At 40.3% G+C, this 20,877-nt stretch overlaps 1 protein-coding gene across 1 annotated transcript; it reads right to left on the bottom strand.

The window, feature by feature from the left end:
* Positions 1-507: 507 nt before the first annotated feature.
* Positions 508-18,382, bottom strand: smtnl (smoothelin, like). Its single transcript, XM_053507545.1, has 10 exons — positions 18,271-18,382; positions 17,491-18,105; positions 8,467-8,548; positions 8,128-8,382; positions 7,962-8,024; positions 7,614-7,692; positions 7,322-7,465; positions 6,588-6,711; positions 3,775-3,926; positions 508-653 (listed from the first exon to the last, which is right to left on the bottom strand). Exons 2-10 carry the CDS (start codon positions 17,953-17,955, stop codon positions 527-529), a joined length of 1,491 nt encoding a protein of 496 aa, XP_053363520.1. The 5' UTR covers positions 17,956-18,105; positions 18,271-18,382; the 3' UTR covers positions 508-526.
* Between the last annotated feature and the right edge of the window lie 2,495 nt (positions 18,383-20,877).

Below are 20,877 nucleotides of genomic sequence, written 5' to 3'. Positions count from 1 at the left end.
AGAGAAATAAATAGGCTTGCTGGGCCTTTCCTGGTAATAACATAACTAAGAAACATGAGGCATATTAAACAAGAGCAAATTACACAGGTGTTCCTCCTCATCTTTCAACTCTCCCTGTCATCATACGCTAATGTAGAGTCCCATCCAGTCCAAAAGGGGGCAGTGTGACACTTCTGGCAGTCACTCATCTTCTATACCGCTTTATCCTGTATTCGGGGTCGTGGGGACCTGGAGCCTATCCCTGGAGACTTGGGGCATGAGGCAGGTTACACCCTGGACAGGGTGCCAATCTATCGCAGGGCACACACACATACACACACACGCACTCATTCACACACTACGGGCAATTTGAAAACGCCAATTAGCCTAACCTGCAGATCTTTGGACTGTGGGAGGAAACCCACCAAGCATGGGAAGAACATGCAAACTCCATGCACACAGAGATAGGAATCGAGCTGGGCTGGGAATCGAACCCAGACCAGTTTTGAGAAAAGAAAAAAAAAAGTCTTAAACATGATGAGGTGGTTTATTCAAACTTGCGCAGGTGGTTATAGAGTGACTGAACGTAGGTGAAGACACACATGGGGTCAGGTTTCCTGCCCATCACCATCATGTCCTCCACCTCAATGAGTCTGTCACAACCAGCGTTCTTCCTGGAAAAGAGAGTGCCATGGAATGAATTAGGTTTAGATTTGCTATGAAGTTGTTCTTTAGTGCATATAGCTTGTGTAAACAACAAAAAAAAAGACAATTCATCCATTACTTATCCTAAAAATTAGGGCACAAAGTGGTGCATACCCACTCACACACCAATTTATACACTTGGGACAATTTGAAGACAGTTTGGGAGAAAACTGGAGAACCCAAAGGAAACCCACAAAGCATGAGGGAACATGCAAACGTGCCCCTAACCCAGGAGGTGCAAGGCAACTGTGTTAACCGCAGAGCCCTTAACATTTCCTGTAACACAGCATCGAACGTTTTCACTATGATGGCTTACAGTACGCCTGCAGTTTCTCCGACAGTCTTAGGGCTGAAATTGACCCAACAAGTTTGTATACCCAAATCTCCATCTGTGAACGGTGGGTAACCTCAACAAACTGGACTTCATTTTAAGTGAAACACATTTGCTGTAAAATAATTGCACATTTCAACATACAGTATACAGTACTGCGCAAAAGCTTTAAGCCCCCCTCATTTGTTTTTATTTTGCCTTTAAACAGCCAGACGTTCATGTATTTTTAGTGTCGTCTTGAGGAATAGCTCTCGCTGGAGGACTTTTTGGCAAGTTTTGGGTCCGAGTCCCTGTACCTGACCAGTCTGTTTGTTAGGCCACACGGTCACATGTAAAAAAATCTAACCCAAGACATGAACCAGTGAGAAATTTGAATAATGTGAGAAATTATTTGGTATACTGCCAAGAGGTTGAATACAGAAGAGCGGGGAAATGAGGTTGCTGCTGTGATTGTTACACCAACAGCCGATTTTTAAATTGAATCTTCAGCCGTCTTCCAGCCTGTCACAGTAATAACATTTGTTTCCATTTATTTACTTCAATTTATTTAACATGAAGAAAAGAGGGATCGCTCAAGACCATAGCGCACAGTTACAGAATGGGTTTATTTTTGGTCATCATATGCAAGTGTAGAGCCCCATCCAGTCCAAAAGGGGGCAGTGTGACAATTCTGGCAGTTTGGAACAGAAAATAAATAAATAAATAAATCTTGGTGGTTATAGAGTGACTGGACGTAGGTGAAGACACACATATGGTGTCCAGAACGAGTTTATTTTTGGTCGCACTATCTGGTATCACCCAAATGACCCTGGGTTCCTCTCAAGGTTTCTTCCTCATGTCCTATCAGATTTTCCCCTTGCACAAGAGTTTGACAAAATGTTAAAATTGATGTATGAATTACATTTAATTGAATCAAATCCTTTTAAAATGACCTAAAATACTTCAAGTATTAATGTATTTCATTTCAGTTTAAGAAGTATGATTGTAATGGTCAATTTTGTCAAATGCCAAACCAATTTGTATTGATAACATAATCATCATATTTGCTCAAGAACTAGTCTTTATACATTTACATTTACAAAAACTCACAAAATGAAATAAGGTGGTGTTATTACGATTTCATTCTAATGATATGACAATGGCAACCCTGACCCTTTGTAGATTTTTTGCACAGGTTACAAATTTGTGAATGTGGCACCATATTGGCTGACGATGTTTAAATTTTGAAACAGATAAAGTAGTTTCTATAGTATTTTTAAAGTGGTCAAAGCGGGACATTTGATTGTGCTATGAGAGTAAAACCTCCTTTATTTCTCTATAATACCCTGCTGCACTAATCCACTTATCCCAGTGGTTCGGATACCATGAAGGTAGAAAGTTTACTCAGTACGCCGGAGCCATGATCGGTCTGGACCGCCTGCTTCATGTCTAAAAAGCTTGCCTCCCAGGAACTCCTTTAATGGCCCAAACATGTGGAAATGCCTTAGGGTGATGTCAGGAATGTACGGGGGATGTGACAAATAACTCCCAGCCGAGTTCCAAGTGGTGTTAGTGAATGATTGTGTGTACGGTTCCCGCAGACAGATGCGCCTCTTCTACAAGTTTTGGTGACAAGTTATCCATCGATTTCCAAGGATCAGTGAGCACTGAGCCACTCTAGCTAAGATCGTCATATACAGACATATGGTGATCTTTATCATAAGTCCCAGTTTAACTCGAACACCCTTTTTATAATACTAATACAAAGTGTTACAGACTATTTTTAATTGTTATGATTAAATGTATTATTAGTAGTACTATTCCATCCATCTAGTGGTAGTGACTACCACTGTTTTTATTTTTGTTTAATAGAACCTAGAGGGAAACCACCAAGCACGGGGAGAACATGCAAACTCCATGCACGCAGACCCGAAGCGGGAATCGATCCCAGACCCTAGGACTGCAAGTCGACAGTGGCATATTATTGATATTGTTATTAGTATCGACGTTTGAAACTTTTGCAACATTGCATCACATAATTCTTAAAAATGCAACTTGGCAAAAAAAGAGAAAAAAAGTATACAATTATTTTTACTATTTACTACAAAAAAATATAATACCTACTTGCTACTTGCATGGTATTTAAGCAATACCCAAACTTTAAATGAGCATATTTTGTTTTGTGCTTTTTTTCTACCCCTGTAAATAACCGATGCACACATGTGCACCGCCTTGGAGGTAGTTATAGGGTTCATTAATGTTTGGCTCCAGTACTGGAAAAATTGAGGCTGTGGGCAAGAAGAGGCCTGGGTTTGGTTGCCTTGGCTTTGCGGTTTAAAGAGCAGGATACGTTACAGACATGCAGTTCTCAGATGCATCGGAAAGTCAGTAACAGGATCTCCATTGCCAAACTGAGGAATGATGTAATGCAGCTCCACTAGAAGATCAGCTCATTTTAAAAGATTCTGCTAGGGTCAACATCCTCATCAGTCAATCATCATTTCATTTTGCTTTTTAACCCTATGTAAAGACCTGAAGATCTTGTAACTCATATACAATGACTCATATAATTTTTTATTTAATTATTTATTTTTGGGAACCAGGTATAGGACTCGGTGCTGGTTGGCAGAGGTTTATGCACATGATCCTTTTTTCCTATTGAGTGTGAGTGTGAAGATAGAGGCAGTGCACTAATGCATTGCAGATGACTGTGGAGATTATAGCACCAGGAAAATATGTTCATATTAAAGCTAAAGAGTTGGGATGTTGCAAACACTTACTCTGCAGTGCTGAAGGCCATCTCGAAGTTGTGTTTGCGTTCAGCAGGGGACAAGGCATTGTAGTCGAACTCAGTGGGGAAGAATGAGTGGACTAAGGCGCAGAAAGCCATGCCGTCACTCCAACTAGATGAAAAGTTCTGGATGTCGATGTTCTGTATGAAGATAAAAGAAAGAATTAATGACATATTAAAAGTGCTTCCAAATAACAAAGTTGTAACAGCATTAAAAAACGGCACCATATTCGACTAGAAAGCTTAACAGTTTACAACAACTCAACCATCAATATTTTTAAGATTCATGTGAGGTGTGAAAAAGTAATGGTACTCAGCAAAAGGTTGCCATTTTCATTTACAGTATTTAGTCCTAATCAAAAATGACTTAAAGAAGTGGTTAGTTATTTTACTAGACAGGATAAACCTACGATTTTGGAATTATGGTGTTGCACTAGCAATGCACAAAATCATGCAGATACAGATTTAAATATTCATATCAAACATTAAAATTGGGATCTCAGTCAGTCACTTTGACCGAGTGCACGACTCAGAAAGAAAGTTTGAATCCCAGGAGATTTTCACACATTACAATCCGTATAGATTTTGAACTGTATGTTTTGTAAAAACAGAAAGCATTCCTATTAGCATTCGAAAGTTTGGTGTTTGATCATAAAATCAAAGAATTGTTTCATGTCATAAAATGCATTGTGATGTTTTCATGGTCCCAAACGATAAACACTGCAGAACAAAATAAAGCCTGTGCTTTGAAGTGTTTTTTTTTTCTTTAATTTTTTTATTTTACAATTAAATCACTCATTCAACAACTAACTAAAAACTGCATAAACATCAAGTCTAAAGGAAGGTTTCTCAAAATGAGTTTTCCCTAATATAATATATATTAGTATATTTCTATTAGTAAAAATGTTATTAGTATTTTTTCCTTAACGTTGATCATTTTTCAAAATTATTTCTTTTTTTATCTAATACACTGGATTAAACAAATCCTCATCATCAACATCATCATCTTTTGAATGTTCAGTAAAAAATCGAATTATTTCAAATAAGATTTAAATGTAAATGTTTTAAATAAATAAATAAATAAATAAAAAAAGATTCCTCCAGGCATCTGGCCTGTAATATAAACTGTACAGTAGTACATGACACAACACAGTGTATGAATAATCCGTTGTATGAAATGTTTCTGCAGCGTTCATGCAATGGACCGCTATAATCCAAGACACATTTTGAACATCTGAGGTTTGGGTCAAGTGTTTGTTGATGTTATCTGTCAAACATTATTTCTGACTATGGTCACAGGATGAAGTCACCCAAAATGAAATGCTGGTTTTGTAACTTTTGTGAATGATGTAATATTTTAGCCCCAACAACACACACACATTATCAATAGATCTTTCAAACCCTACTCTTTGATTCTACATCCTTAGGGCCATTTGTTAAATTCAAGCCCATCAGTTGATGTAAAAACATACATCATACATCATAGCTGCCATGGATCCAGGGTTCTAGAGTGCTCTGTGTTTTGTACATTGTTCAGCTTTTGTGCTAAATATGCTTTGACCATGACTGCACCATCTCTAACCAGGACCATATGGAAAAACAAGCTCAGCTGTGAAGGAGAACAGAGGAGGCACTGCGCAGTTCAGCTCACATACTCCCCATCTGACGTACAGAACTTTCCTTCATTTAAAAAAAAAAACTAATTTCACCCAGTAATACTTTACTGCAACTACTCCATAAATCTATGAGGTAAGATTCAGTCTGAAGAACAAAGCAATTCAGTTTCAGATGAGCTGCAGCCAGAACGTAATGGTACATTTACAGTATTTAGCAGATGTTAGAGAGCAACTTATAGAAGTACGTCACACAGTCTGGATAAAAAAAAAAAATGCTAGAAAACATAGGGTAGTGTCTGAGTATACCATTAAGCTAAAGCCCTATTACTGAAGATTTAGTGTAACAATTAAGCACAGAAAGAGCGGCTGTTTTTTAACTGAAAAAGTGTATTATTCTAAAATGCAAACTTGTTAAGGTATTGCAACATGAATTTGATAAGGTTACGGACACTACAGATTTTCTGCTTTTTAAGCTTTTACATAAAACTAGTTATGCAACAATCTTTACAGGTCATATACTTCTAGACGCTTAGACCAATTTTAGTATTAATACATAAAAAATATGAATAATTTAATTTTAAATTATTTCTGTTTGAAGCGAGACTGAAAAATTGCTATTTTTTGTGGCACATATAAAAATCGGCTTTTCAAAATGGCGACTTAAGGTTTTTAGGGAAGCAAGATTGGTCACTTTTATGTTGCGTGAACATCAGAAGTAGCTTCTTTTGGCACATACGGTTTCTGTTTCATATGTATAACATAAAACCCCCATAAAATCAGCACCAATACTGTGTTTTACTCATCACCTTTTCTCATTCTCATTACAATATTTAATTACCATATTTTACTTTATCTAGTTTGTCTATAAACCCGGAGCTATTAAGGAGCTTTTAAGAACAAAAATATTTGACATTTTACAGCCTTAATTTAAAAGGTAGTATTATTACCAATGTGAGGGAAAATGTGTCTCACCAAACAGACTCTGGAAATAATTCAATAATTTAATGTTGGATTTGTTAGATCAGATTTGGCTAGATGGCTAGCCCTTACGCTTAAGACTTTGTGTCAACACATCTGTATTCCCAAAAGTAATGTACTGCTGGTGCTTCACAGAAATGTAATGTTTGCTCAAGCTTTTTCTCCCTTCTATTAAAAGTAATGCAATACTGTATCTGAAATGTCTTACCTGATATCCAATAGTTTTGGAGCGACACCACTCTAAAAGAATTTGTTTAATGCTGCTTGCACTGGACACACCAAAGCTCTGTGAACGCTTCAGCTTGGGTTTAGAGTCCACGGGTTTGGGTTGACTGAAACAAAAGGATGCAAAGATCTTTTAAAAATTTTAAAGCTTAGAAGAAAGAAATATACAACCCGATTTTTTCTGGAAAAGTTTTTTTTTTTTTTTATTAAATGAAATTTAAAAATCTTCACATCACATGAATTGCCAATATTTTATTTACAAAAGAACAAAGAGAACATAAACTTTTGTCCACAAAATGAAATTATTTCAAATTTGATGCCTGCTACAGGTCTCAAAAACGTTTGGATGAGGGCATGTTTACCCTGGTGTAGCATCTCGTCTTTTCCAAACAGCTTCTGGTGTTGGAATTTGGTCCCCTTCTTGCCTGATATAGGTTTCCAGTTTAACTATGCACTAAATATTCTCTATATGTGAAAGATCAGGACTGCAGGCAGGCCAATTTTTTACTAAGAAGCAATGCTGTTGTAAAAAACTGTGATATGTGGTTTTGTTAAGTTCTCTATCTTCTATCAAGAATAAAATATTGTCTTGTGTGATTTAAAAGTCTTGTAGTTTTCATTCTATTAAACAAAAAATTAAAAATGTCCCAACTTTTCCAGAATTCAGGTTGTATCAGCATCAGACAAAGAGGTTGTGAAGGATAAAAATCTTGCTACCTGTTATTCTCAGAATCCAGTCGCTCAAAAATGGACTTGCGTGCCTGGGCCCCAATGTTGCGAGGGAGAGTTTGTGACCTCATGAGCTCTCGTCTGCGATCCACGCCCCTGCCGAAGGACAGCTCTCCTGCAATATCTGCCTTCCTGATACACACGATATCCCTGTCATATGCCTTGGGTATTCGGGGGGACTTTAAAGCATACAGTGTCTGGATTGTAGCACTTAAGTATTATGCGTGTGTGCTTTTGTCAATGTGTGTTAAGCATTCAAGGATTCTTTGATGTAACTAACCTTTCTGTATTGTGCTGGTTGAGTGCAGAATAGCCTGAATAGGCCACAGATTTTGAAGGCAGAGAAGAAGACAGCTTTTCTGCAAAGTACAGAAAATACAATATATATCTTTAAGTTAATAGATTCCATAGATTTCTATCTTCTATCTATTTATTCTACTGAACAATAACATCATATAATAAACCACATCATAGACTAACTATCTCAATGCTTTGCATAAATCCATTGATTGCGTATTGGATAATAAAATCCGTATATAAATTGGATTCTAGAATCTAAACATAGCCACAAAGGAACAAATGTATTCATCATCAGTATAAAGAAATGACGAAGCGGTATTGACTTTACCATTGATGCCTGAATAGCTCGTTGCCCTTATTGGACTTGGAGTCCATGTTTTCACAGAAGACACTAGACAAAAAAAAATTTAAAAATCAGACCCACAAGAGTTAGAGAGAGGACGAGATAAAGGACGGAAACTGTTAGCTCTGGTTCTGTTGACTGCCATGTCTACCTGCGTGAACGGGTGATTCAGGTTGTGTCTCACTGTTATTGGAGGCTGGTTGGCTGTTGGGCTGAGTGTCTGTTACAGTTGGCAGTGTCTGCATCGGGCTGCTTGGTGATTCAGGGCTCTTCAGGCCAGAAGATTCAGCTATCTTGGTAGTGGCAGTTATTGGCAAGTGCGGCATTGCCATACGTACAGCTGAAGAGTTTTGCTGTGTCACACCACCAGGCGGAGAAATGTCTCTTGCAGGCGCAGCAGAGTTTTCTGATAAAAACAGATGCAGCTGAACTATTGTATAAATGTGGCTGATTAGTGATGAGTATTATTTTTGATTGAGTGGACTGTTACCTGGTATAAATGTGTGTCCATTCGCCAGTTTAGACAGGGCCGGAGCCGGATCCACCTCGATAGGCTCTTCCCGCTCGATACTCTGCAAGACATACAGTAAGCACGCTTTTTATTTTCAGTAGCTGATTTTATGCAGTTACTCATAATCCTGTATTTAAACTCCCAGACTCGGAACAACACGGATATGGTTTATGCTCGGTTTCCTTGTCCCTGTTTTGCTTGCCAGGTTATTTCTGTGCTACGACATTTGAATTGGTAAATACCGTGTCCCCAGGGTTATCTTCTGTTGCTGTGTCATTAACAAGTCCAAACAGCTGACCCTGTCTGAAGTCTGGCAGCACTGCGTTGAGAATACCAACCTGCTACTGATCTGCATTGTTTCTGAAGAAAGCCGTCAGGTCACGGAGACCAGCGTAATATATTGTATGTTATCATGATTACAGTCTTTATAATATTCACGAGGTGAATTTACAGCTGTATTTAAACCGAGCCATACAAAGTGGAAAAGCTCAAACAGATTAACGTGACATTTGACGTCATTATCCAATAAAGCCTAATCAGTGAGATCAAACAGTCGGACATTCCTCTAAGGCTCCGGATTCTCGACGAGAACAATATCTCATCTCCTCAAGCACTCGAATGGACGGCTGAGTGATTTAATCTAATCAGTCTATCTTGACATTCAGATTATGTGTTTCCTATCAGAACTGCTTGTGCAGTCTGTCTGCCACTATCAACGTCAGTCTCCTTTATCCTAAAATACCTGGAGCCAAGGACTGAAGAGGACTAAACAAGGCTCTGAAATCATATGCACGTCATGCAATGCCATCTGTCAATAACCGTGCTTGATTTCCCAGTGACAGTGACTGATACTGTATCTGACAAAGCCTTGTGAAGACTCGCACGACTCTGGCAATGCCTAACTGACAAAGAAATTCACTTTTAGTTTTTCTAGAAACCACACACGCACCAACACGCACCCGTCTAGAATACGCGGAAGTTTGAAAAACCCAACATGCAATCATGCATTCAGAGTATAAGAATAAGTTGTATATATATATACGCATGTACACACTTGCAGTAAATGAAAAGTAAATTCCAATATGCAGAGGGTAACTGAGTCTCTGTAGAAGAACTGGAGTGACATCAGCGTAGAGGAATGCTAAAGGGTGAGTGTTTTTTGGAGGGTGAGGGGCTTGAACAGCTGTGAGGTAGAGGGAATAGATTTCACCATTGAACCAAGGAAATCATGCAGCTCCAGTTCTCTGGAGGAACACACAAGCAACACAGGGACGAGTGCTATGGGGCATTATTTTCAGATTTCATGCTGCTGAGAATCTCAGGCTAGCAAAGATAGAAAGCTTGTAGCGGTACGCCCAACAAGCGGAGCATGCCTGCATGCATGCTTGACTCATAAAAAGTACAACAGGACTTTGAGGTTCCTAAGACTTTCTGACATGTTGACCTGGGAATCGTTCAGTTACTCTGACTGACAAGATAATCTTGTTAAATAAATAGGCTGAAGACAAACACACCCTGACATTCGGTATGTGTGTATGCATGATTTCCTAGAATGCATCAGAATGCCAGTAAGGAGCAATGCATGAAGCACAGAGGTGAGAAACATCAATCCTATCATTGGTAGACAGCAAGTTTCAAATTGATCCAATTGAGTCTAAAGCTGTCTCTAGTAGGGAGCCAAGAGGAAAAAAAAACATTACTCTGGAGGGCACGTGATCAAATTTGGATTAAAATGCTAAAAATCCCCTTCAACATTCCTTATTTTGTGGCACAGTCCAAAATACCGGCATTAAAGAGCAAATCACTACTAAATTCCATTGTTTATTGAAATTGAACAATACAAATAGGCAAAGGTATGCTAGTAATGTTTAGTGTTTCAAATTTGAAACACTTGAATCTGAATTTAAGTCGTGATTGTCTCTGCCTATTTTAGTCATCGCACTCTGTGACAAGTTGGTTTCCCATTACCCTTTAAAAAAAAAAAATTATTAAGCAATGTTGTGCAAAATGATCCATTTTCAACTATTCATGGAAAGAAGAAGGCAACACTGGTTCTTGTGCACAACCTGGCCAAAAACATGGAACGAGAGCCAACGAGTGAAACAATGGACTCCACTCAGAGAAAGGCTTTCATGTGAGTTTAAATGTCAGGCTTGTCCCATGTGAGCATGCCGTACTAAAATGAGAATTCCCCCATGCTGGATGACTGCCTAAAAAATGTTGGGGTGCGAACAGGAGGATTATGTGTGCATGATCACTGGCTCACGCTGGACGTGTTCTCACAGCAGCCCCGGTGGTTAAGATAATAAGAACCTCACAAAAACCAGGGGATTGATTGTTCGCTGTGGCCAAGTCTAAGCTGTAGTGCCAATGCTCTAAAAAAGTCTGCATGGGGGAAGCTGAATGCTTTGATAAACAGTATGGTGGTGGGGGGGGGGTGTTGTTGGGATCTAAGATGTATATTTTTAAGCAGTGAGGGTGAATGGGATGCTGACTGCAATGGGAGTATGTTGTGACGGAATTCTGGAGACTCAACCGATTCCACATGGTGACTCTGGAAACTCGGATTATTCCACGATGAGACAACAATGGAGCACTCACTCACCCTGTTGTTATGTGTAAATGTCCTAGAGAAAGTACTATTCTTATGTTCCATCATACACAGTACAGCACTGGACTTGCTCATGGCCTGATCAAGAATTAAATGGACTGAGAAGCTATAAATGCTTCAAAAGGAAGCATTCCTCCTGGAACTTGCATCTTCGTAGAAAAAAACGCTCAAACACCTGTTTTTCAAAGAAGCACAAACACTGCAATTTTTATTTCCAGCGTAAGCCACAACCTGAAAGTCAGCTACGATAACAAATGTACAGCACATCGCTTCCTGCTGAGATAACCATACAAAGACGTATTCGCTTACAGTCATTTGATTGCCGCATGCAACAAAGAGCCAATATTTCTCAGTTCACGGACACTGGCACGGAAAGTGGTGTGCGCATTAGCCTTGCAAATAAGCATAGTTAAATTATCTTAAAAGTACAGAGGCCGCTCGCTATTTTGATTACTGTTACGTGACTGGGTGATGACTGCAGTGCATGGCTACAAAAGCCCCTTTTGTGTGCACTTTTGCTGGAATTTAATGTTAATTAATTGCGAAAGGATTGTGTGCGTCAAAACCTTATTGGGAAAATTGTTAGATGATTTTAAATTATTAGCCCAATCTAGGGGAAAGAAAAGTTCCGATTCATCTACGTAGAGGGAAGAAGAAATTGCAATAACTCGGTAATTAAAGATTATAAGATTTCGGGCATTTGCACAAAGGATGAAATTTAAAACAGATGTCCAGGATGTAATAATTTTTAAATAAATGACCAGATGACTCCAAGAAAATGGCATGAGAAGAGAAAAAGCACGTAGCGAAAAACCCTCATGTCAGAAATTCGAATTCCACTCGAGGATGATGGCAAGTGCGGCAACTCTGGACATTGAAGTGAAAGAAATGATGTCATTCTCTGGGTTACAGGATTTGAGCTTGAAAATCTCTTCTTTTAAGGAAAGACCGAGCCAGTCAGTCTATAGTCAGACACAGCACTCAGGACAAGGTATTACAAGGAGGAAGGAAGTTTTCAGGCCATCTCTCCATGACGACATAAGCGTTGGCACTCTAGATCTAAGAGCCTTAGGCTGGTTTTAGATCCTCACCTTTAGAGCAATTTTACCTCCAAAAAAATAAAAAATAAAAACGAAGACATATTTGAAAAAAAGCACTGGCTGGAGGAAAAGCTTGAAGGACGAGTGTCACAGAACATCTTTTTATAATAAAATTAGTAAACACACACGCATAGTACAGTTTAAGAGTTTAATGCCAGGCATACATGTACAGTATCCGGGGTGCTATTGTGAGCTCTATGTGAGTATTTACACACACACCTTTATGGCAGAAACAATAAGGATAGAGGCCACCCTATAAACCAGGAATTATTAACCCGTAACCACGGAGATGAGAATACCCAGTATTGCCTGGAAATAATCAGGAGATCCAGGGGCAGCATGGGAGCTCCAGCCCCCTCACCCAAATACCACACAAACATACTCTTCATTTCACTATATTATTAGCTACCCTAGAGTTTTTTGTTCTATTCCTTCTACTTTGGCAGGAACCTGTGCAGAACATAGAGATCCAGGCAGGATGAGAGGAGATTACACACTCGGTTCCATTGTGAGAGTGCTGGCGCTTAGCCAGGAGCTTCTGTAGCCAGGCTTAAAATGCCATGCATATTACCAACACACACACACACATAGAAAGAGAGAGAACATCAAGCAGCACATTCAAAATGCCTATTAAAAAAAACATAGATAGGTCTACCTAACCAGGTGTGTTGTTTCAGTGCATGATTTCAAGACACTACATGCGTATCAGGCTTTTGGTAATATAGGCATGAAGTCAGGATCACGTCCCTGCCAGGATAATGTCAAGGCCTGTCTGCTTGTGCAGGAAAAAAAATGGAAGCCATAATCAGCTCCAAGTGTATAAAATGAATATCTGTTCCTTAAAGCTTTATTCAACTGAAATATCCAGGATTTAAAAAAGCAATAGGTTCATTTCATGGATGCATCAGATTTTGGCACATTGAGGTAATTGGTGGAATAATATACGCTAGCGTGCCGAACTCCATCACACCCACATGTGCTAACCATGTGCAAGCTGAAAGTGCCGTGGAAGCAGTTGGAAAACATTCGTCTTACGTCATACCAAGGTCCATAATGACATAATACATCAGCTTGTGTACGGTTCAGTGCTGATTGCAGCATGCACAAAGAAAGGTGATAAGACTGGGCTTATAAACATGGATTGGTCCTGATGAGGGTTAGTGAACCAGTAATTTGTTGTATAACCGCTTCCTGTATGACACACTTTGCTCTGAGTTCGGTCTGGCCGTTCAGTCATAGTTCAGTCTTGATTAAATCTAACTTGCTTCACTGGTTAGGAATTTCCGAATCACATATGTCGGGCAGAGGTTGAGAAAAATCCCAATGCTGTTTATGAAATTTTTGTGTGTTCTAAAAGCTGGGCGGGGTGGGGGTTGTGTGGGGGGTTTGTTTTGATATCAGGTGTGTCTGTGTTCTCTCACTGAGACACACGCCGTCCTCCGGTGCAGTTTCCACAGATAATAGCCGCGCACATCTTATCTTACTCCACACCTCTCCCACACACACTCACACGGCCCTACGAAACACACACGGACATGCATACATGCACACTGAACACAAATAAACTTCCCATCAGAAGGGACCATGTGATAAATGTTTCGTGGCAGTGATATGCACCGGTACTGAGTAGTCTCTGATAACCCACTGACACAAGAACAATTTGTCGACCATTACCAGGAAAAGGCTGAGCTGAGCACTTTGAGGTATAAGCACAGTACAGTGACTAATCTGAATCCAGAACCAGAAGTTTCTGTTTGTTCTTGTTCAGTTTGTTGTGTGTTGCACTTTATAGAACGTGATCCAGAAACAGATTGGGTATGCAAACACACTTGGCCAATAAAGCTGGTACTTCTTCTTCTTCTTCTTCTGTCCTTCCACGTGTGTTCTTTTTTCAATGCATGATACTTATGAAGGCTTTTCATTGTATCTAAAGTCAATGTTAATAAGCATGGTGCTGAAGGCATCATGTAGAATACTACTACTATTAAAAGTTACAGTAATGAAATTTCTATTTAAACAGCCTTATCCAGAGCGACTTTTTATATCTGAGCAGGTAAGGGTTAAGGGCCTCACTCAAGGGCACAACAGTGGTGACTTGACATAACTTGGTGGTGTTTGAACGTGGGACCTTCTGATGAATAGTCCAACACCTTAACCAGTGAGCTACCTATGCCCCATGTAAGGCAAGAAATAAATGGTTCCAGCTAGCTGATTCTTTCTTATAAAATAGTGGTTAACTTTCTCAAGTGATGGTTCATTACAGCACGATGGTACATCACCATAGATTTTCGTTCACTTCGAAAAGTGATAAAACAAGTAAAAGTATCTTGAATCTAGTCAAAATGTAAACATAATTTTACAATAAACCCAATATATAATTTTTTTTTAAATTGTTGTTCTATTGGGAGGTCATTTTGCTAGTTTCTTTTTTGTTGGCGTGTGTTGTCCATGACTCGTCCAACAAACAAACAACAGCTGACCCGCTATGACACTTGACATATCTGACAGGCTAGAGTTTAGTCAATATCTAGAGCGACTCCATAATAAGTGGTTAAAAGTCGACAACGCAGAGTAGGGTCATGCAGTCTAGCAGCTTACGTTGAGTGGTTTATACATAGTGTACCTTTGTTCAGCCGTGTTTGATATAGCAGATGTGTTAACAAAAATTCCAGCCCAACTAGATCTTAAAAGACACGCAATATATATTTCTAAAACTACAGCAGACGTAGAACATGGAAAGGGGAGACACATTTTCTTTTTTGTCAGCTTTTGCTTGGGGATAGGATGCAATAGGATGAACATGAAGTTTCTTCATATTTGCTCTAGAAGACGATCTTGTCCTCCACAAGAATGTTTGAATGTTGAAACCAACCCAATTTGGCAACCCTGTCACTGACTGCCCTGTCATTTGCCCCTCCTCAACTGAAAACATTCACAGTTGGCCTTTATTAGCTGTGTAATAATAACTCACTACAGCTAAACAAAGCAGCGAGCGTGCTGTCCCACGATTGCACCACTTGGAAAATCATTTAGATATCTGTTAGATATCTGTTAACAATATCTGTTGCCTTCCACCTCCAGGATTCGGGTTCGATTCCCGTCTCTGTCTTCCTTCCACAGTCCAAAGACATGCAGGCTAACTGGCATTCCCAAATTGCTTGTAGTGTGTGAAAGTGTATGTGCGCGTGCCCTGCGATGGATTGGCACCCCATCGAGGGTGTGCCCTGCCTCGGGTGTGGCCCAAGTCTTTCGGGATAGGCTCCAGGCCCCCCTGTGACCCTGAACACAGGATAAAGGACACTGTATAGACAATGTGAGAGTGAGTGATTACTCAAAAGAGGTCATTTCATCATTTGTTGAAAGGCTGGTGGTTTTGCACCACCTGCTCCTGTGGACAAGTTGCCACCGCAGCTGGAAACTAAATGTTTGTACAAGCTCAAGTGTTACAAGGAATCATTCGAACCAATGGCTTGGATTTGCTGTTGAACATGTAAATATTTATCTGTCACCGTAGAGCTTGCTATTCTGAACATTGGATAAATATCCCCTCACACATGAGGGTGAGAGAAAGGGGGAAAAAGCCAAGAGTGACACAGTGACATCAAGAACCGTAAAAAGGTCAGTGGAAAAACAGGTGCAGGGATGAAAAGTTCTGTCCTGGATGTTTCGTCTAATCCATACGCTCTCGATGTACTTCAAATGAGGCAGAATGTTGACACAATGGCCCATTGAAACCACAGAAATGCAGCAGTAATTGGCAACAGCAGCACAAGCAGCATGGAGCGGTTGGAGAGACAGGGTGAAGAAGATATTATTTATAGACTATTGAGGGCATTCCTTTATAATAGAGACTTGCCGGCGAGTTGCATTCAGAGAAAGGAACACCTCAGACTGACCAAAGAGACGTCTGGGATATACAGAAGGTCAAATTGTAAACAAGTGTGTATTAAAGACATCCTTAGCAATGGAAAGAAAAATTAACCGAGACTGAGTACGAGATAAAAAAAAAGAGACAAATAGAAGGGATGGAAGACAGAGATAACCAAGGCTACAGATATGAAAAGACAAGTGAGCGTGAAAGATAAAGTGTGATATTTGGTAGCTATGACGTCTGCAGATGTTCATAGCTGAGCCGCGTAGACAACTGATATGGGACAGGCTAGCACACATCCACAAGCCTCCTCGCTGTCCTTTTCTCACCCTTTCTCCAACATAGCATCATAGCCTGGAGCATAGGGAGTGCTCCTCACACCTGCTGAAACACTCTCGGTGTCTTCCAAGGGCAGAATGCCATCTCTTTCATTATGGAGCTTGCAGGTGTGTATTTGGCAAATGGAAAAAAATAAATGATGTTCACTCTCCCTTGTACTGTAGGAAGAAAATCATATACTGATTTGCATGCATTTTACATTACAGCTCCGAATAAGAGTGAAGGAAGACTGAGACTTACTGAATGTGCTGAGCACCCAAGAGATGTAAAGGTGAGGGCTGATGAAGAGATATATTGAGCGATATATTGTAATTGTGTCTGGATCTGGTCAGGCGTGTTTAAGCATCACTTTGAGTTACAGGCTGCAGCTGCATGCGGGGCTCAGGAGGGAACGAGGTCAATAGAAGAAAAATTGCCTGTGCTAGTCTGAAATTGCTGGATTATGAGCAATTTTGCATGGAGGCAAGATGCATTAGCCTTAATCACACCGTGGGGGAAGTCCATTTAAAGAAAACAAAAACGTAATTAACCCTTAATCCAATTAAAGGGAAAAGCCCTTCAGTTCTGGTTTGAATGAATCCATGTGACGCTACTTTTTAAAATGTTTTCTGGGTGTTAGACAGATTTGTGCCTGATTGAATTACAATGAAATATTGTATGCAATATTATAGGAAAGTTATCTTCAGTCCAAGGCCAGTTTAAAGACACACATGGAGTGAAAAGTAAACGACTCCATATGTTATGCTCGTGATCATCTTGTTATTTATTGCCTTCGAGGCTGTTCTTAGCCCTCATATGTATCTTTTTGGATATTAAATTTTGAAAACCATAAAATATTTACAAGGACCATAGTGTAAACCTAAAATCACACACACACACACACACACACACAGTTTTTGAATAGTTCTTTAGTATTGTATCTGCCTGTCTAAATATTTCCAAGCTTCTCTTGTACTCATAAAATCTGACATCATTGCACTTCTTGGCTTAGAAAACACACGCTGGCTTCAACTCATCTAACCCATAAACCCCGCCCACTTATAATTCATGTTCCTTCCCTCCTAAGATGTGTGTGTACTTACATTGGTCTTGCTGCTGACAGAGAAGGTCGCTCTGCTGGAAAAGCGTGTGGCAATGGGGCTGGAGGCCAAGCCACTGGGGGTAGTCGCACTGCTGGGTGAAAGGGGTGAATGGGTTGCTGCTGTGCTACTTTGGGAGCGGGTTGGTATCGACCCTGAACCCAGCAGTGCACTCCTGTCACACACTGTGCCTGTCAGCATCTCCACCTGGCGTGTAAGGGCCTCCAGCTGGCTACGAAGCTGCCGGTTCTCCTGCTGCAACTGGGCCACGGCTTTGCCGAGAGGGCCGCTCATGTGCAGAGCTTCTTCTAGGCGTCGCTCTACACCCATCTTGAAAGCACTGACGTCCACATGGATCTCTCGCACAGCATCGTGCAGTGTGGTCTCGTAACGTGCCAAGGTAGCACATACCGTCTCACCTTCTGGAGAACCCTCGCCTGCCACTGCCAGCGCTGGGCCAGTGTCCATCTTGCCCAGTCCAATGCTCTTGCTAGTGCTACTGCTCTCTTCACAAAGTCTAACTCACTGGGAAGCACTTGCTTGAGATATTCTTCTCTGTTAGTAGATGACTTGGAAATCACAGGCAGGTACGGTATACAAAGATCCACCAGCAACGTCCTGTTGAGTCAGGAGCAACTTGTTGCAATTAGTTTCCAATTCAATCAACATAAATTCAAAGTTTTTTGGTAAAACTTTAGAGTATAGGTATAATAAGGGGATTTAAGCTGCAAATAAAAAGAATCATTTTGGGTACTTTGTGAATATCGAAATAAATCTACAGACCTGAGTTGCAGTCGTGTCCTCTTAGTGTACCAGTTCTGGTTTCCCAGTTGGGTGCGAGTGAGTGCTCTGCCTGCTGTGCTGTTTTAAAGTACAACTCTAACAGTCAGGTTAATCTCCCTCTCCTCGGCCTGGGGGAGGGAACAGAGCGAGAGAGAGAGAGAGAGAGAGAGTGGGAGGAAGGGAGAGAAGAAGGGAGGAGAGATGAAGTTGCACTCTATCCCGGCCCTCTGCTAACTGTTGGAAATAGTCCCCTTTTGTTTTTGTTGTCTGTTCCCTTCTCTCTATCTGTCTCCTGTTCCTCTTGCTTTTTGCTACTTTGTACTTTTACAATACTCTTTCTCTTTTACTTTCTCTCTCTCTCTCTCTTTCTCTCTCTCTCTCTATCTTCTCATACATCAGAACACTACAGGCAGCCCTTTTGTTTGTTCCAAATGTCACATCTACAAACCCAGAACGGTGAAGGGCGTAGGGCACTCCTCCAGCACTACATTAATTAAAAAATATTTTGTTACCAAATTTAAAGTTGTTCAATGTCGTTCAGATAACAGAACGTCAGAACGTCTTTATCGAAAAAGGAAAACTGAGTTACCCGCAGGCCATGGGAAAACTACGGAACACTTACCCTTTCAGGGATCATGCAGGACTAATCTATTCAAGATGAGTGTAGGCATTAACCGGAGTGATGAAGGATTTTAGGATGATAATGTCACAAATTGCAATATGACACCAAGAAGGTAACAGATTTAGGGGTTTTCTGTGTGTGTATGTGTGTGTGTGTGTGTGTGATACCAGATCCCAGGGAGAACAAACTCTCCTTATCAAAAGAATGGCACAGAGGAGGGGTGTGAGGGTGTAAGGAGGCACAGTGCCAGTGGCCATGCAGACCCCACAATGAAGCCAGGCACACAGCCTGAAACAACTTTACATTCCAACCCTCTGTTTACTGTAAACACTGATGGGTCGAGGGGTGAGGGACGCGGGAGATGATTTATAACGTCACAATATCGGCTTGGCCAGTCAGAACCCCTGCTGGATCCACCTTACAGATAGATCTGTGTGCAAACACTGCACGTACTGTATGACGCTCACAGGAAGTGTCCATGCTGAGCAGCGAACGAGCATCTGTCAGTTTCACAAGACCGAGCCCAAGATTGACTTCCGAGCTCTAACAGGCTATGATCTGTTATGTGTTATGTGATTTCCATCTTGTGACAGTCTTCACGTTAAGCTCAAGTTGTAAACGTCTTGCAAGATTAGAGCGAGACAGCGCCGAGCAGGGAGGTCTGATCCTGCACGTATCTAAAGTAGCAGGGCTTTCTTTATCGTGCGGTACAGTACGGAAGGAGCAAGAAGGAACTGACCCGAAGTTGCCTGAGTGGAACCCAGTGATCTCAGAGATCCCTCCCTGTGAAAAGTGTCATCACGTAGACCTAGAAGGACCTCGCATGCCTGGACTAGAAAGAGCCCACTCAGCAGATAAGATCGCTAAGGAGCGATAACCGACTCAGATATTGCTACATTATATAATAATGAAAGATGATCAAGGAGGAAGTCAGTGAGACAAACTGAAACAAGAGACATACATTTTCTTGAGAACTTCCAATATGTCATAGGATTGAGCAACTCAAAGATGGGTTGTTATTTAGTACTCAAGTTACCACCAAACTCTACACTCTACTTGGCTTTTAGAGAGTCATCATGAATACCTAATATAAACGCATTTGTTTTAATGGATTTTCATAGAATGAGGCGAACACTTACCAGGGTTGACTCAACAGTATTTCATGTTCAGTATTTCATGTTGGACATCTCACAGGACAAAATTCTATCCTGAATATCAGAAAAAAAGCATGACTGTTATTATTATGTGGTCAATAATGTTTTTCAGGCTTGACCAATCTTAATCATGTGCTTTCCCAGAAATCTATCCGACTACACTAAAATAATGCACCTAACACAAGATAGCTAACATAATGTACTACGACATCTGCTGAGCTGTTTGGCTCATTAAGTCCACATTAATGCAAACACAAACAAGTATATAAATTCCTGTGTTGGGCAAGACTCAGCCATATCATTTTCCTCTTCTAAGAAGATGTCTGCAAGAGCACATAGTGTTTGTGTTAACATCCACAGTGCACAGTTTATTGCATGTTTGTGTTTCTGGAGTGGTTCATAGTAAAGTTAGAAGAATTCACATTCATAGCACATTTTGTTTTTTAGCGTAGATGTCAACTAAAAACTTTAACTCAAAAGCAAAAAGGTGCACCCAAACTAGCTTATATACAGCACCCATTCCATAAGAATTTTTTTTCCATGGTACAGGTACCATGGGAGTCCAAGGGTAGCATGGTACCATGGTACTTTTGACAGTCCCATAGTACTTACAGTCAAGCCCGAAATTTTTTTCAAACCCCTGGCAAATTTTGACTTAAAGTTACTTTTATTTAACCATCAAGTTTTTTCTAAATTAGATATGACCAGGCGTCTTCCAGAAGATAATAAGATGATGTACAAGAGGCATCATTGTGAAAAAAATTATTACACGAACAAACACTTTTTGTTTTTAAACAAAAAGTGGCATACGAACTATAGTCTATGGCTTAT

Source organism: Clarias gariepinus, chromosome 11 (assembly GCF_024256425.1).
Source record: "Clarias gariepinus isolate MV-2021 ecotype Netherlands chromosome 11, CGAR_prim_01v2, whole genome shotgun sequence".
Taxonomy (NCBI): domain Eukaryota; kingdom Metazoa; phylum Chordata; class Actinopteri; order Siluriformes; family Clariidae; genus Clarias; species Clarias gariepinus.
Note: the sequence above shows the minus strand (reverse complement) of the source record. Positions and strands in the feature narration are given on the sequence as shown.